The following is a 15,507-nucleotide window of genomic DNA, read 5'->3' as shown; positions in this document are numbered from 1 at the left end:
CTTGATGCCTTGTAATTGATGACACTCTTTTGGAATATTTTTGCTAAATAAAAGTTAGCAAAACTTTTGTTGGACTGGGTGTTTATAAATATGTGCTGGAATGAATTGGGAAGAGCCATGCACCCTTTGAAGGTATGAGGGAAGAGCTAATGATTCTGGCAATTGTCCTAAAATTGCATCAATCAATAATCTTTATATTCAATGTTAAGGTTCTTTCTGGGACCTTGAGGAGGTTCCCTAACTTGCCAGTTGATGGTGGTTCTAGTTCGAGAATAGAATTTCCTGTCCATTATCATTCACCCTTTTTTGTTATTAGACTTCAGCAGAATAGCATTTAATCACACCCATAGCTTCAGGAACCCACATAACTTTCTGTTGACATTTCAGTGCTAAACTTGTTCGACTTATTCACTAGGACCAGTGTAGACATCCACCAAATGAGACTGTTTCAGCATTCATTTACATCATGGCCGATCTTATACGACTACATATCCAAGTCCCTTCTCATGAGTCCTGTTTCCCCTGTCCTTATTTCCCTGTAGCCCTGTAACTTATTCACTCTCATGTACCCACCAACTCCACATGATTTTTTTATCGCTTTCCTGCACTGAGGGGTAATTTACTGTAGCCAATTAACCTACCAGCACATTTTTGGGAAGTGGGAGGAAATGAGAGAACATAGCAGGGATCCACATTGTCACAGGAAAAACTACACCCTAGGTCTGGATTCAACCAAATCCCTGGAGGTGGATAGAGCATGGCCACTCCATGTGTCATGCCACTTTGCCACCCTAAATTTGGGATATTCCTGCTTAGAGGAGTACTAGGACGGCTCCAATTTTCCAAAATTCCCTGCTCCCACCCCTAAACCATATGTTCATATGTTTGCAATCCAGTACAAAGAAAACAGAGGTTGAGAATCAGTGAGTAGAACAATGAAGATGGCAGGCAGTGGACATGACAGGTGTATCTTTGAGCCCGAGAGAAACAAGCAGTCTCAGTTATTTGTCCTATAGATGGAAAATGTTACTGAGGGCGAAGGATAATGTTGAGATCACAGGATAGAAAACAAAACACAGAAATTCAACAATACACCAGAAAGGAAGGCAATATTGTTATTCTTGATGGGGCTTGAGCATTAATAATTCTGCCCATGCCATAATCTTCAGGCTAGATCATATATAAGGGCATAATCAAAACTTCAAAGGAACATTTAATTCCACCACCATCTGCGATCTTTGAAAGCTGCATGTATGTGCAAATAATGACCAGAGGAAGTGGTTTCTAAATGCATTGTCAAGCTTCAGCAACCCACTGAGTTCCTCCAGCAGATTGTTTGTTGCTTCATATTTGAGCATCCGTAGTCTCTTGTGTCTACAATCTGGGGTAAGTCAGCTCTGAAGATCTTTTAATCTGCAGTGGCTAAAATGCTGCAAGAGATCCTGCTGTTTCTCTGCAATCAAAATGAAACCCATTATTGTCTCAGGGATTGAACAAGAAGACTTGAAGGTTCTGGTGAAGTACTCAACTGACTACACAAACACAATGTCTGACTCAAATTGAACAGTTCAAAGTCATCCAAGTGGGATTCAGAATAAAAATGAGTGGGCAGAGACATATCTAGGAAAAGGCAATGTCTGTGCCGGGCTCAGGAGACCCCAAGTATTGGAACAGAGCTTCACTCCTTCCTTCATTTGCTTCAGCACCACTCAATGTTTTTGCTGAGTTTGGTCACCACATTGAATCCACTTCTCAATCTACTCCTTAAGAGTTACTCCATATAGCTCTGGGCAAAAAGCAACAGAGGATACAAAAATTATGAAGAGGAATGCTTATCAGTGAATATTCCCTTGTCCATTATGGTTTGTGGACACCATTGCAATCTGCAGTAGAAACAGGCCATATGCTTGTATAGAAAGTGCAAATGGCAAAAAACCATTCACTCTCTGCACCTTCTCCTTCAATGCAAAAGACTACATCCAGATCAAAAAAGAGATGCTATCATCTTTGGGGTTGCTTGATACCTAAGATTCTGGTTAATATGCTTTTCACTTTGGTCATTGCCCCTAAACTCTTGCTGGCAGTTTTTGTGCCAACGTTGACCATTCTTGGGCCAGTGACTGCACACTCAATACTGCACATCAAAGCAGAATGCTGCAGCAGGTGCATTGTCAGGCAGCCGCTAATTTGGAATGCAATGTCCATAAGTAGATGTGAGTGTATATTTAAGAACCATGGGTACTAGGCAGAGCAGTGAAGATGGTTGTCAGTGGATGTGGTGGATACGTCAGTAAGTTTGAATAATATGAACAGTCACAATCATGTGCCCTTTATATGGATTGAGTGGAAATATTTCTGAAAGCAAGTAACTGTGCTGAGGTCTTGGAAGAGAACAGAGTACAGAGCATTGCAACAAAATGCAAGAATATGAAGGCAAATATGTTGTTTTGGCAGGACCTGAGACATATCAGACCTTGGTGAGTCTGCCAGCACCACAATCTACAGAGGGGCTCAGGTTTCAGACTTCTGCTGTATTTATTGCAATCTGTGCATTTCTTTGCATTGTTGTTTACATTAGCATACAAGCAGAGGTAGATCTATGAACAGATGACTGATTCTCGATGTAACATGCTATACAGTGGTTGTGTGCCGTGCTGGTGGTTCCATCATGAGTCCACTGTGATAAGCCTGGGTGGCCTTAACCTTGAAACTCTACACAGTGAAGGAAAATATATCATGTGGAATCAAAGCCTTGGTATCTGGGGATGAGGGAAGTGCAGCTGTGGAAGTTGAATGATTGATCAATCACTGGAGTTTGCATGGACTTTGACAGCCTGAGCAGGACCTGGAGGTAAGGGGTGGTGGATGGTGTGTGTAGTCTTTGGAAGTTTGATATGGATCTAGAGATTGGGTTTTCAGCTGGTTAAAGTTTGGTGCCTTATTGAAAAGTTAGGAATAGGAAAGATAAAATCTTTGATCAGGAATTTCAGAGCTGTTCTGGGATCAGAATGTCAGGGGAATCAAGTGGCCATAGGGTCCTGAGGTCCGAGAGCTCAGGAGGCTGGTGACCCGAGCTTCTGGGGAGCTGTTAGGGATCAACTTCAGGGCAATCAGCAGTAGGGTCAGTAACTGAGGAGAGATTCATGGCTGGTATGGTACTGTTGGGCAAGAGGTGCCAGACTATAAAAGGTTAAGTAATGGAGTTCAATACAATCCCAATCCAGAGTAGCATTATTAAAGCATTCCTGTCCCATGAGAACCTGATGATGGATGCTCCTAGGACAATGTGAATGCATTTCCCTGGCTGCCACACTTGGAATGATGTCGGTTGATGTGCCATTAGACCCAGAAGCACAGCACATACCATGAAGGGTACTGTCAAATTTCTGGGGTGATGTGAAACAAATAGGAAATGGGCATTGTAACCTTTCCCTCTGGATCCATCTTTATTTCCATGGTGCTAAAATAAACAATGTGCCATGAACAAATTTTTAAACCTTTGCCTTTTATTAGATCAACCAACTTAAACCTTCCAATACAAGTGTCACTAAGCAGTACTTGCCTGCACGTTCCAGCAGATTTCTTGCCATTCCCACAGTCTTTGCTCCCCCCGTCCCTTCTGTCCATTTTCTCTCTCCTTTTGATCTACCAAGTTCCTCCTACATCAAAACCAGCCCCCATCACCCTGTTTGTTTCCCCCTCCTCCATTCACTTCATCTGCCCATCACCTACACACCCCTTCCATTGGGTTCCCTCTCCCCACTGTTCCCATCTGCCTACCACACCTCCCCTATTTGGTTCCATGCTCCATCTTCTTCTCCTATGATCTTCCATCATCTGTAGCCCTTTGTCACCTCCACTTATCACTCTCAGCCCCTGTCACTATTTCCACTCTACCCTCCTCCATCTGCCTATCACCTCTCCTCACCTGGATCCACGTATCACTTGCTAGCTCTTGTGCCGCCCCCCCCCCCACCCCCACCCCCACTTCCCTTCGCCTCTTTATACTGGCTATCTCTGCTCTATTCTTTCAGTGCAGATGAAGGGTCTCGACCCAAAATGTTGACTGTTCATTTCCCTCCACGGATGCTGATTTCTTCCAGCATCTTGTTTGTTACTTCTTGAATAAGCTTTCCTTCTCACATTTTTTGTGATTTTTTTTATTTCAATATTATTGTACAACATCAAATTAATTTTCATATAAGTATGCTGCATTTCACTTTGACAAATGAGGCTTTTTAGGAAAATGAATTACATTGATAAGGTATTTTATATTCTGAGTCATTGGCAATAGTGAAATATCTCAAACTAGGACAGAGCAGAAAAGTAATGTCAGTGTGGCTGTGATTATCAAACAGTCATTGGCAATAAGGGTGATACCTTGCTACTGGGGCAGAGTTAGAAAAGTTAATGCAACTTTTAACAGTCTATGTTTTCAGGCATGATTTTTGCTGAACTAAATTCTGATCTCAACCTTCAAATTGAAGCATTTTACACATAAATGTACAGATGGTTTAAAATGCACATCATAACAATCCAAATCACACACTGCATCAAATATTATAGCCCGACAATATTTGGTTATTGTTAGTAAAAATTTACATTGTGAGGATTGTATTGCCAGACTCTCTCCCCTTGGTGAAGGGAGATTTTGAATTGTGGGGGCAGTGAGTAAATAGTCAATTTGGTCTTGGTGAGTGGTGTGACATTGAGAGGCTCATTCTTTCTTTCAATGACAATGAAAGCCCATTGACCAGAAACCTAAGCATTTACCCTTGGGTCATGCCTGCCAGACTGCTTCCAAGTCTGGGGTCTCAAATGGATCAGTACTTTGACCAAACGTGAGGCCCTGGAAGAGTGGGCAGTAGAGTCACAAACAGAGCTGAACTGAGCTGAGGGATATATAAAGGTGGTGGGAGCAGTGGCAGAGATTGCTTCTCATGGCAGGGAAGTACATTCTACACCAGTGGCCCTGTGTTTGTGTATAAGCAGGCACGGGCACAAAATAAAGCAATTCTGAAGGACCCATCAGCCTTAATTGTAGAGCCCAAGGTGGGCTGAGCAGGGAGGCAAGCTCCCTCTTGCCTCCTCCATTAGCCCTGTTTGTGTCTGGGGTGCAGAAAAAGGCTTGATGAGATGCCCTCTCCTCAGATGAAAGACCAAAGCACCCTTTCAAAAGCACACATTTTATTTTCAGATCTTTGCAAGTCTAAGTCTTTGATTGTGGGATAAATCCCTGCAGTTAAGCACCATTTCTGCCATTGATCAGGGGAGATTGGACTGGATTCAGTGATTTCCTTGATACATGCAGACCCAAAGCAGCTGGGTTCCAACATTCAGAGCATCTGGCCTTAATAAAGTTGGTAGAGTGGATCATGAAGAGTCTACCTCTAACATTACATTCAACTCTGACAGAAACAGTATGGCTCTACACTCCTAATGCTGTTTGAAGATGCAGGTCAAAATCCGAATAGTTGTGGAAGCTGTTCTGTTTGGTGCTGCTGCTGTTGATTTCTGTGCATGCTTTCAAATAGGGGAACCTTTTATTTGCAACACTGATTAAATGTTCTCTGAACTTTGTACCCACAAAAGCGTAAAAGAAAGGATTTAGACAGCAGTGGAAATAAGCAATGCTCCGGCAAATGAAATATGCGTAAAGCAAGCGATTCTGTCCAGTGCAGGTTGAAACGGATAGAACCTGTAGATCAGACAAGGAAAATATGAAAAGAATTATATTGTAAGGTGCCCAACACAAAAAGAACACCATCACAATACAAAATATAACTTTCACTGTTTTGTGCTTCCTCCTAGCTTTACACTTAACAACAGTATTGAATATTTTATAGTAAGATAACACAATTACAATGAAAGGGATTAAGAAGAACAAGATGTTTTGCTGATAATACCCTGATAGTTGCCATCTTAGTTCACTCCCCTTTGGATAGATACTTCCACAGGAAAAGCTTTGATCTACGCTGACTATGATATCTGCAAAGATCATTTCAGGAACTGTGGCCAAGATACTAATGCACCAAGCTACCAAACAGGCCACCACACCATAGTAGAGCTTTCTGATTCTCAAAGCAGGCAGAGCATGAACCACTGCAAAGTATCGGTCCACAGTCATCAATGTCAGCAGCAGGATCCCACTGTAGTAACCAACAAAGAAGATCAAAGTGATTATTTTGCACATGGCCTTGCCGAAGATCCATCCGTGTGTATGTTCCACCGTCCAGAATGGAAGTGAGCAGGTAAAAAGCAGATCAGAGGTGCCCAGGTTCAAAATAAAGATGTCTGTTATGGTTTTCGGCTTCTCGTATTTCACCAGGATCCACAAAGCTAAAATATTCCCGATTAGGCTGAAAATAAAGATAAGGCTGTACAAGGCCTGTGTAAGTATTGATCCAAATAAATTAACATGAGAGTTGTCACAAAAATAAACAAAATCTGAGTAATCCACAGTGTAGTTTGAATTATAATCATAATCATAAAAAGTACTGTTGTCTTCCATACTTTATGAATGATAGTTGTCTGGGTCCAAGAGTGATGAATTTCTAAATGGTAATTTTTTTTTCCATCAGAGGCTGCAGAGGAGGATAAACAATAAGATTCAGTGTGCATTTGGTAAAACAGTACAAGTAAAAAAATTCAGGTTCAGACATATAATTTCTTATATTCTCACTCCTCCGTTCCAAAGTTTGAGGAAAGACTGAAGGTGCACTGATGCAGATCAGGACTTATGCTACAACCATATGCCAGCCTTCCACCAAGACACATAGTTTCTCCCTAATACCTTCCTTTAACTCTTCTTCTATGTGAGTATATCCCCCGTCCCCCTAGATTTCAACTGCTCCCCTCTACCCCTCACTCAGATGTTTTGTCCTGGCCAATGTGGGAGGAAAGAGCGGGTTAAAAACTTCCGTAAGCAACATGATAAAGGCTAATCTAGTACAACAGAGCTTAGATAAAGGCTTTGTATTCAATCCAGCAAAAATAAGTTCAGGACTAACCTTAGGTGATTCATCTTCAAATAATAATGTTCAAATGTTCAAAACCCTTTGGATGTTTTAGGATCAGCCGATTGCCTTCCTTGTTTGCAAGAATCTTTTGAGACTAGTTCGGAACTCAGTGATGTACTTAGCAGATGAAGTCGTCAGCTAATTTGCAATCACACTATAATATTGCAACTTAATCTGGAAACTAAAAAGGGGAAGTATCGAAGCATGATGCATTTTAGAGAACTTAGTTTTGGAGCCACAGCATTTATGGAGTATAAGAAAAGTACTTTTTTTATTGGGCTGGCTTTCTTCTCCCAATTCTAGACTCAACATCCTGTGGTAACTCTTTCAAAATTCTGGAAATTAATCTGAAATTATCCAACATGCTAGAAGTTAACTTGCATCTACCACTGGGGCAACAATTTATGACATCGCTGTCACTAAAGTGCTGCTTGTCTCCATTACATAGATTCTGCTCCTTAGGATTTTGTTGAGTCATTTAGCATCAGATGGATGTTTTCAAAACCTTTTGAAGGGTACTGAAGAACTTCCCAGCAAGTTTAAAATGGTCTCCTTTTTGATCTATATTCATTGCTATCTGCTTTCCTACAGAGGGACAACCCTTCCTTTATGTACAACATGAAAAATGCTTTTACAGTTTCACTAGATTAGGTACATAAGGGGATTTTTCTCCCAAATCACTAAGTTCATAGTATAGTTTACAGCTCATTTTCAGAGCTGTCTATTGTCAGGAGTTGCCCAGCGTCATGCCTCTCATTGCTATCATTCAAACCTATGTATCTTTTTCACGATACTTTCACTCTTCATATATCAACTTCATTCAGATTTGAAACAACCCATCAGTTACTTTACATCGAGCAGTATACCATCCACGTTCGTGCCCTTTATCTCACCACTAATCACAGATCCTTCATTCTGTGACACTTCTTAGTGCCTCCATTATTCCAGCAACCTGCTCGGTGATAGCCTGGCTTATGGGGTAACAAGGATTATTTGCTAAGGATGTAGTTATGGAGCAGAGCCCTCCTACACCAAGCCCCACTCTTCCACAGGGAACAGTTAATCAAACAACTGGTCCCTGCCCACAAGCAGTGCTTCCACTGTCTGGAAAATTCCTGTAGATCACTGCAATGCTGAGTGAACATTCAGATTAGTCAATGCCTGCAGTGTGCCATTGCTGTTGGCACCACCTAACCTGAGTACTAACATGTGCAAGAGAAGCAGAGGAAGGTAAAGAGGAGGAGGAAGGGGCAGTGGCTATCAAAACCCCCAGAGATGACTGCGTTCAGGCCTGTCCAACTAAATCAGTCCTCGCATTCCCATTCACCAACAGTCCCATCATCCCATAACCATCTGAATACTTCCCTTCATTTCAAAGTTAAGTGCAATGTTCTCAACTCATTTTGAATACAAACGCTGACCAAATCTTCATCAAAAGAGACAAACTGATCAGAAAAATCATGAAAACACTTTCGAATGTATAACTGATCAACCTCGTGCAAGTCTTTTGTACCTCATGTCTTCCTTTCCTCAGTTCCACCAGCATCTTGTTTGTTGCTCCAGATTCCAGCATCTGCAGTCTCTTGTAGCTTTCTGTTCCCACCCGGGTTCACCTATAAAGTTTATTTTTTCAAGTGGCTACAGCTTGGGGTGTGTAGGCTACTGAGTGTCCATGAGAACTGTTCAAATGCCTTTGGATGATCATTTCAAGCTGCTCCAGAGCTAGAAGATGCCACTGGTCTAAGCTATAGCAGTCTGGTACACCTGCCTGCATCACTTACAGGGCAGAGGGACTATAGGAGAAGCTGTCATCATGGGAGAGGAGAATGTGAATCCATCACCTCCAATCTTTTGGGGTAGTACCACAGCTCTTCGAGAACTCTGCTGAAGGAAAGAGCTTTGTTAAAGCTATTTTTTTTCTCATGTATTTTCAAAACCAACTGAACTTCCATGACAGTGCTATGAGTTGCCAAACTAGCCTTGTAAGCTTCAAATCAGCAACTGGCCATTAGACACTTCATCACAATCACATTAGTGGGTTCTATGATGGAGCTGACCACTCATTTAACTTTGAGAAGAATGGCCTTCATACTCTGTATAGTCTTTACAAAAGTTTAAAGTGAGCTCCTTCACCTTCTTAAAAATAGTCTGGAAGCTCGCTGGGAGGCTGTCCAGTGTACTCAGCATTTCTTTGTAGAAGCTTATCAGCCTTCTTACATAGCCTGAGTCTTCCAAGGAAGTATGTGAGATTCCTATAATGGAACAGACATGTGTGGTCTCACTGTCTGACAATCTACCAGTTGTGATATCCTACCCTTCATTTCCATGCCATCAATTCCAAGGTTCTCCTTAGCCACCAACCTGTTTGCAAACTTGGCATCCTGTTTGCTCCTGAGCTGGGTTTCTAATCCTATATTCACATGATCAAGTTGACTGCCTATCTCCACCTCTGTAACATTGCCTGCCTCCATGTTTATCTTAGTCCTCTGCGGTGGAAACTACTGCAAATGCTTTATTACCTTTGGACTTGTCAGTCAATTTCAAGTTCCATAAAGAAAATGTTAGTCTGCCTCAAGTGTATTAACTCAATGCTTACTATCCTACAATATGTCTTAGTCCATCAATGCCTCAGCTTAAAAATTCTCATCCTTACATTCAAATTTCTGTATCTTGTCATCCTCTCTCTTTTTCTATAACCTTCTACAGTGTTACAATATATTAGAATTCTACAAATGTTGAACTTTACACACTTTTACCTCCACTGTTTTGTGTGCCTCACAATTGATAGGTGAATCTTTTCCCATCTTTGTCGCTTTAGTTCTTCCTTCTACATCTCTCCTCTCCTTTAAGATAGTGTTTACAACCACTCTCTTTGACCAAGTTGTAGACATCCGAGCTGATACCTTCCATTTTGTTTTGGTTTCAATTTTTATTTAATCACACTTCTGTAAAGTATCTTGTGATATTTTATTATTTCATAATGCATATAAATGTTTCTTATTATTATCATTGTTGATGAAATGATGTAAAGATAATGAAGCGATTAAAATGTAATGTCATGATGTATGAATGACTGAGGTAAGGTGCAGGTAAAGATGCACTATGTGATAGGTAAATGATGTTGTGCCATTTAATGGAAGGTTCAATTAATTATCAATGGCAAGGCAAATGCACAATGTGCGGTTGAATAACTTAATGCATGGTTAATGAGTAAATGAGCACTGAAAATAAATAGCATGACATTGAACAGAATAATGTACTATTAAAATAACCAGCTGTTCAATAAAATAACTTACAATTTAATGAAATAATTACCAGTAAATGTGACAAATTATAATTTCTATATATATTTTAATAATTATTTAATAAACGACATGCAGTAAATGAGATCATGAACAGATTCAATGATCTGTAATTACAGAGGCAGTGCACTAATGACAGTGAATGGTTAATGCCATAAAATCAATAAAATATAGTGAAGTAGCATAACATAAAGCAATACAAAAACAAAAAGTTAATTTCAGTTTAATGAGATAAAGCACACTTTGATGAGATGAAAGTGCCACATTCCTTCAGTACAATGGTTAACTATAACCTTGATTATATTCTCTGGTCTCTAGGTAGGACCTTGAAATGGCAATATTTTAGCAACATTTGTATCTTGCTGTATTATGATTAAAATGGTCAAACTGAAATAAAATTAGCTTACAAAAAACCTACTTGAAAGTACAGCAAGTTTGTCATTTATGGATCAGTTTTCAGGATTAGTTTTCAGGAAGGCCAACTGACGCAATAAAAGAGGAGTTACCGTACAACTTATCAATTGTATGGTGATTCTATGTCTTCAAATTTTAACAGATCTTTATCCTATTACCCTGGTAAGTTTGGCATGTGAGTAGAGTGGGGCAGAGCCCATCCCAGCACTTGAGTCAATTTATGGAAAGTGTGAAAGCAGCTGACTACAGAAGTGAAGGGTCAGCCAGGCTAGAATGCAAAGAGGTATTCTGCTTACATAGAATTAATTAGGATAAATAGTGCAGAAGCAGGACACTCAGCCCAACCAGCCCATGTTTTCTTTCATTCTCCACTTAAGCCTCCTCTGTCTTTCCTCATATGAATCTATCAGCAGTACCCTCTGTTCTATCCTCCCTCAAGCACTGTTGTCCATCCTCCACTTATTCCTTCTACTCCTTGGGTAAAGAAGTCTCTTCTGACTTACGTTTTGGATTTCTTTGTAGCTATCTTATATTGATGGCCTCTAGTCCTGCTCTTCTCAAGTGGAAACATTTTCTCTGCATCCCCTCTTTTAAAATCCTTCAGAATTACGAAGTATTATAATACACGAGTTTCTGCTGCACAACGTATTGTACAGATGAATAGAGGCCCAGCACCTTCCAGTATAAATAACCTTTATCATGGTGCCTTGTACAAGAATTGGCTTTGACCCAGCTAAATTGATGTATCCATTTTTGGTCCTTTGATGAATGCTGGGTGTTGCAACATACACAAAATGCATTCAAAGGAGGGGGCCTAGAAAGATCTTTTAATTTAAAGCTGTTATCGTGATAGGAATCAAAGAGTAATTAACCAGAATTTTTTCCCCTGAATTGCCTAAGATTTTCATAATTTTATTTCTTTCTTTGAAGGTTGCATGATTGGTAGGGGAAAGATATTGGAATGCATAATGATTCGTTGCCACATGATAGTTTGGGATCAGTTCATCTTTGGATTTTTTTTTACATTACTGCAGAGACTAGCTATCAAAACATTTAGTTCTTCATTCTTTCTTTCCCTGTATTTGTCTCTCTGTATTTTTCCCTCTATATTATTCTCTGTCTATGTTTCCCTCTCTCTCTTTGCTTATCTTTCATTCCTTTCACTGACACTACTGAATTCAAAAGATAACACTGCAGAGAAGAGTCACCAGGATGAGACTAGAAAAGCTAGGTTTGCTTCCCCTGGATCAGAAGAGGTTAAGAGGGAGAATTAACTGGGGTATATAAAATTAAGAGGGGTATACATAGGGTAGAACTGCAGGAAACTGTTCCCCATATCTGAGGTAGACAAAACTAGAGGACATAGATTTAGGCTAAGGCATAAGTGATTTAGAGGGGATCTAAGGGGGATCCTTTTTACCCAAAGAGTGGTGAATATCTAGAATACAGTGCATGAGAGAGTGGTGGAAGCAGAGTTGCTGACAGCATTTAAGGAGGAACTAGATGAACACTTGAGTTGCCTAGGCATACAGGCCAACTTCTGGAAAATGGGATTAATACGAATGAATACCCACTAGTCAACGTGGTTTTAGTGGTGTGAATGACACATTTTTGTGCTGTCTGGCTCTGTGACTCAATGACTCTGACTCCATAAGACTTGAATTTATATTTATATTCAGGAAGGCGAAGTCAGGAGAACACACACCAGTCCTCATTGAGGGGTCAGCAGTGGAAAGGATGAGCAGCTTCAAGTTCCTGAGCATCAACATCTCAGAGGATCTATCCTGGGCCCAACACATTGATACAATCATGAACAAGGCACGCCAGCAGCTCTACCTTGAGGAGATTTGGCATGTCACCAAAGATTCTTGCAAATTTCTGCAGATGTATGGTGGAGAGCATTCTGACTGGTTGCATCACCACCTGGTATGGAGGCTCCAATGCACAGGATCAGAAGAGGCTTGTAGACTCAGCCAGCTCCAGCACAGCCCTCCCTGCCATTGAGAACATCTTCAAGAGGTGGTGCCTCAAGAAGGAGGCATCCATCATTAAGGACCCTCATGATCCAGGACCTGCCCTCTTCTTGTTACTACTATCGGGGAGGAGGTACAGGAGCCTGAAGACCCACACTCAATTTTTTAGGAACAGCTTCCTTCCCTCTGCCATCAGATTTCTGAATAGTCCATGAACACTACCTCACCATTCCTCTTTTGCATTATTTATTTGTTTTTGTGACTTATAGTAATTTTTACATCTTGCACTGTACTGCTGCCACAAAACAACAAATTTCATGACATATGTCAGTGATAATAAACCTGATCCTGATTCTGACCCTTCAAGAAACAAGGGCTTCAAAAGTATTATGATCAATCACATGCTGTTGTAATAAAGAAAAACACGGCAGCCAAACTACCTCAGCAAGTTCTCACAAGCTGCAATGAGGTATATGCATATACAATCAGCTTTAATCATGTTTGAAAGATAAGTATCGAACAGCCACTGGCAAACTCTCCTGCTGTTACTCAAAAATTTAGCCATCTGAAATGATACATGGACTTGGATTGATGTCTCCTGCAGAGACTGACATCTCTGATAATGCAGCACCACTCTGCACTACACTATAGCATTGTACTGAGAATCAACCTGGATTATGTGCTCATGTCTGGAATGGAACTGGAACCCTTAACCATCTGATTTAGAAACAAATATGCTGCTGCTAAGCCAATGCTGACCTATCCACGTAAGCTCTGTGACCAAACTAAATATGTAGCAGTTGGTGTGAATATATTTCACAAGGACTGGGTGTTTATTGAAATGTAATGGATTTGAATGGGTTACTTGACCCTATCAATGGCCAGAGTAGATGAAACTCAGAATGGATGATTGGATTCAATCTTACTAACTTTAATTAGTTATATTGGTTCTATGCCACTTAATTTGGTACATTTGAATTTCTCACTGTAAATGGCAAGTTTAGATCCACTGAGCTGTAAATGGTTCGATTGGATCTATCTCATTGTAAATGACCATACAAAATCTCATTCTGTAAATGGCCAATTCTATCTTGTACTGGTTTCTTAACAAGTTAGGAATTAGATTGTGTTAAAGCCAGAAGAATTAGAATAGTCATGTGAATTGCTCAGATGACGACTTCTGAGACTGTACTTCGATTGCTTATTGATATTTTTTAAAGGAAGGTATGTGCTTATCGTTCTCTTTAAATGTTTCCTGAACTTTGTTCCCACTAAAGCATAAAAGAAGGGATTAAGACAACAGTGGAAATAAGCAATGTCCCGACAAATGTAATATGCAAAATAGAGATGGTTGCTGAACTCGCAAGAAACGACTGTTAAGGTATTGAGGTCATACAAAGACAGCAGGAAGATGACCACATTATAAGGTGCCCAACAAACAAAAAACACTGCCACAATACAGAAGATAATCTTCACTGCTTTGAATTTCTTCCGAGCTCTGCATTTAACAACAGTGTTAAGAATCCTGTAATAACAATACACAATAACTACAAAGGGGATCAAGAAGAACAAAAGATTTTGTTGATAACATTGCACCAATTGCCATATTTGTTCATTCCCCTTTGGATAGATACTTTCACAGGAAAAGCTTTCATTCCAATGTACAACATCAGAAAATATCATTTCTGGGACTGTGGCTAAGATACTAATGCACCAAACTACCAAACAGGCTACCACACCATAGGAGAGCTTTCTGGTTCTCACAGCAGTCAGAGGACAAACCACCACAAAGTATCTGTCTACAGTCACCAATGTCAGTAGCAGGATACCACTGTAGTAGCTGACGAAGAAAATCGAACTCATTATCTTGCACATGGCCTTGCCAAAGATCCATCCGTGTGTATGATCCACAGCCCAGATTGGAAGTGAGCAGGCAAAAAGCAGATCAGAGGTGATCAAATTCAAAATAAAGATGTCTGTTGTAGTTTTCAGCTTCTCATATCTCATCAGGATCCACAAAACTAAAATATTGCCGATCAGGGTGAAAATAAAGATAAGGCTGTACAAGACTTGTGTAAAAATTTCTCCAAAATAGATGGCTTCATTATTTTCACATAAGGAAAAAAAATAAGTATAGTTATAATTATCATAGCTTTCATAGCTATAATAATCAAGGTAGGGTATTGTAGATGACATCTTTGGAGTCTTCAATCACAACCCTGTAAGACCATTCCTAAATGAAAATGGAAAACAAATCTCTTAACAACATCTTCAAAATAAAAGCACAAAGTGAGCATTAAAAATTCAAAATGTACTTTGAATTTGTAAATCTAACAGTAAAATATTTAGCAATTCTTCCTGCACACTTTTGCATAAAAGCTACAAGAAAAAATAGCAAGTATTTTCCCTTCTAAAGAATTCTGAAAAAAGCACATGCACTAATTAGTCTTCCTGCATTCTGAAGATCAGGACTAAACTTCATTAAGAAGTTTCCCTAATGAAGTATAAGCACAACTTTTGCATTGAATCTTTCCTTCTGCAGTTCACTTCCATACTAAATCTTTCCTTTATTTGTAGTCTTCTCTGCCAAGATACTAGCCTCAGCAAATAACATTTGTCATTGCCTTCTCTTCCAAAAGATGTGCCTAAAATGATTAAGAGACTTCGCAAGATTTACATGCAGATTTTTAAATGGCTTATTCATGGTAAGTGTTGAATATGTAGTTTAGAAGTGATAATTTTGAGATTCACTTTAAAGAACATTTGAAGTGGCAACCTCAAAACTTTTGCTCCCAGTTG

At 39.9% G+C, this 15,507-nt stretch overlaps 2 protein-coding genes across 2 annotated transcripts; both read right to left on the bottom strand.

Annotated features, from left to right (window-relative positions):
• Positions 1–4,152: 4,152 nt before the first annotated feature.
• LOC127570993 (chemokine XC receptor 1-like) lies at positions 4,153–9,490 on the bottom strand. Its single transcript, XM_052016965.1, has 3 exons — positions 9,381–9,490; positions 6,514–6,531; positions 4,153–6,359 (listed from the first exon to the last, which is right to left on the bottom strand). The coding sequence occupies exons 1-3, from the start codon at positions 9,488–9,490 to the stop codon at positions 5,429–5,431; spliced, it is 1,059 nt and encodes a 352-aa protein (XP_051872925.1). The 3' UTR covers positions 4,153–5,428.
• A 927-nt stretch (positions 9,491–10,417) lies between these two features.
• On the bottom strand, positions 10,418–14,919 carry LOC127570308 (chemokine XC receptor 1-like). The gene has a single exon (XM_052015735.1). The coding sequence runs from the start codon at positions 14,902–14,904 to the stop codon at positions 13,828–13,830; it is 1,077 nt and encodes a 358-aa protein (XP_051871695.1). The 5' UTR covers positions 14,905–14,919; the 3' UTR covers positions 10,418–13,827.
• Between the last annotated feature and the right edge of the window lie 588 nt (positions 14,920–15,507).

The sequence above is a fragment of the Pristis pectinata genome, chromosome 5, assembly GCF_009764475.1.
Source record: "Pristis pectinata isolate sPriPec2 chromosome 5, sPriPec2.1.pri, whole genome shotgun sequence".
Classification (NCBI taxonomy): Eukaryota; Metazoa; Chordata; class Chondrichthyes; order Rhinopristiformes; family Pristidae; genus Pristis; species Pristis pectinata.
This window is presented reverse-complemented; position numbering and strand designations above follow the sequence as displayed.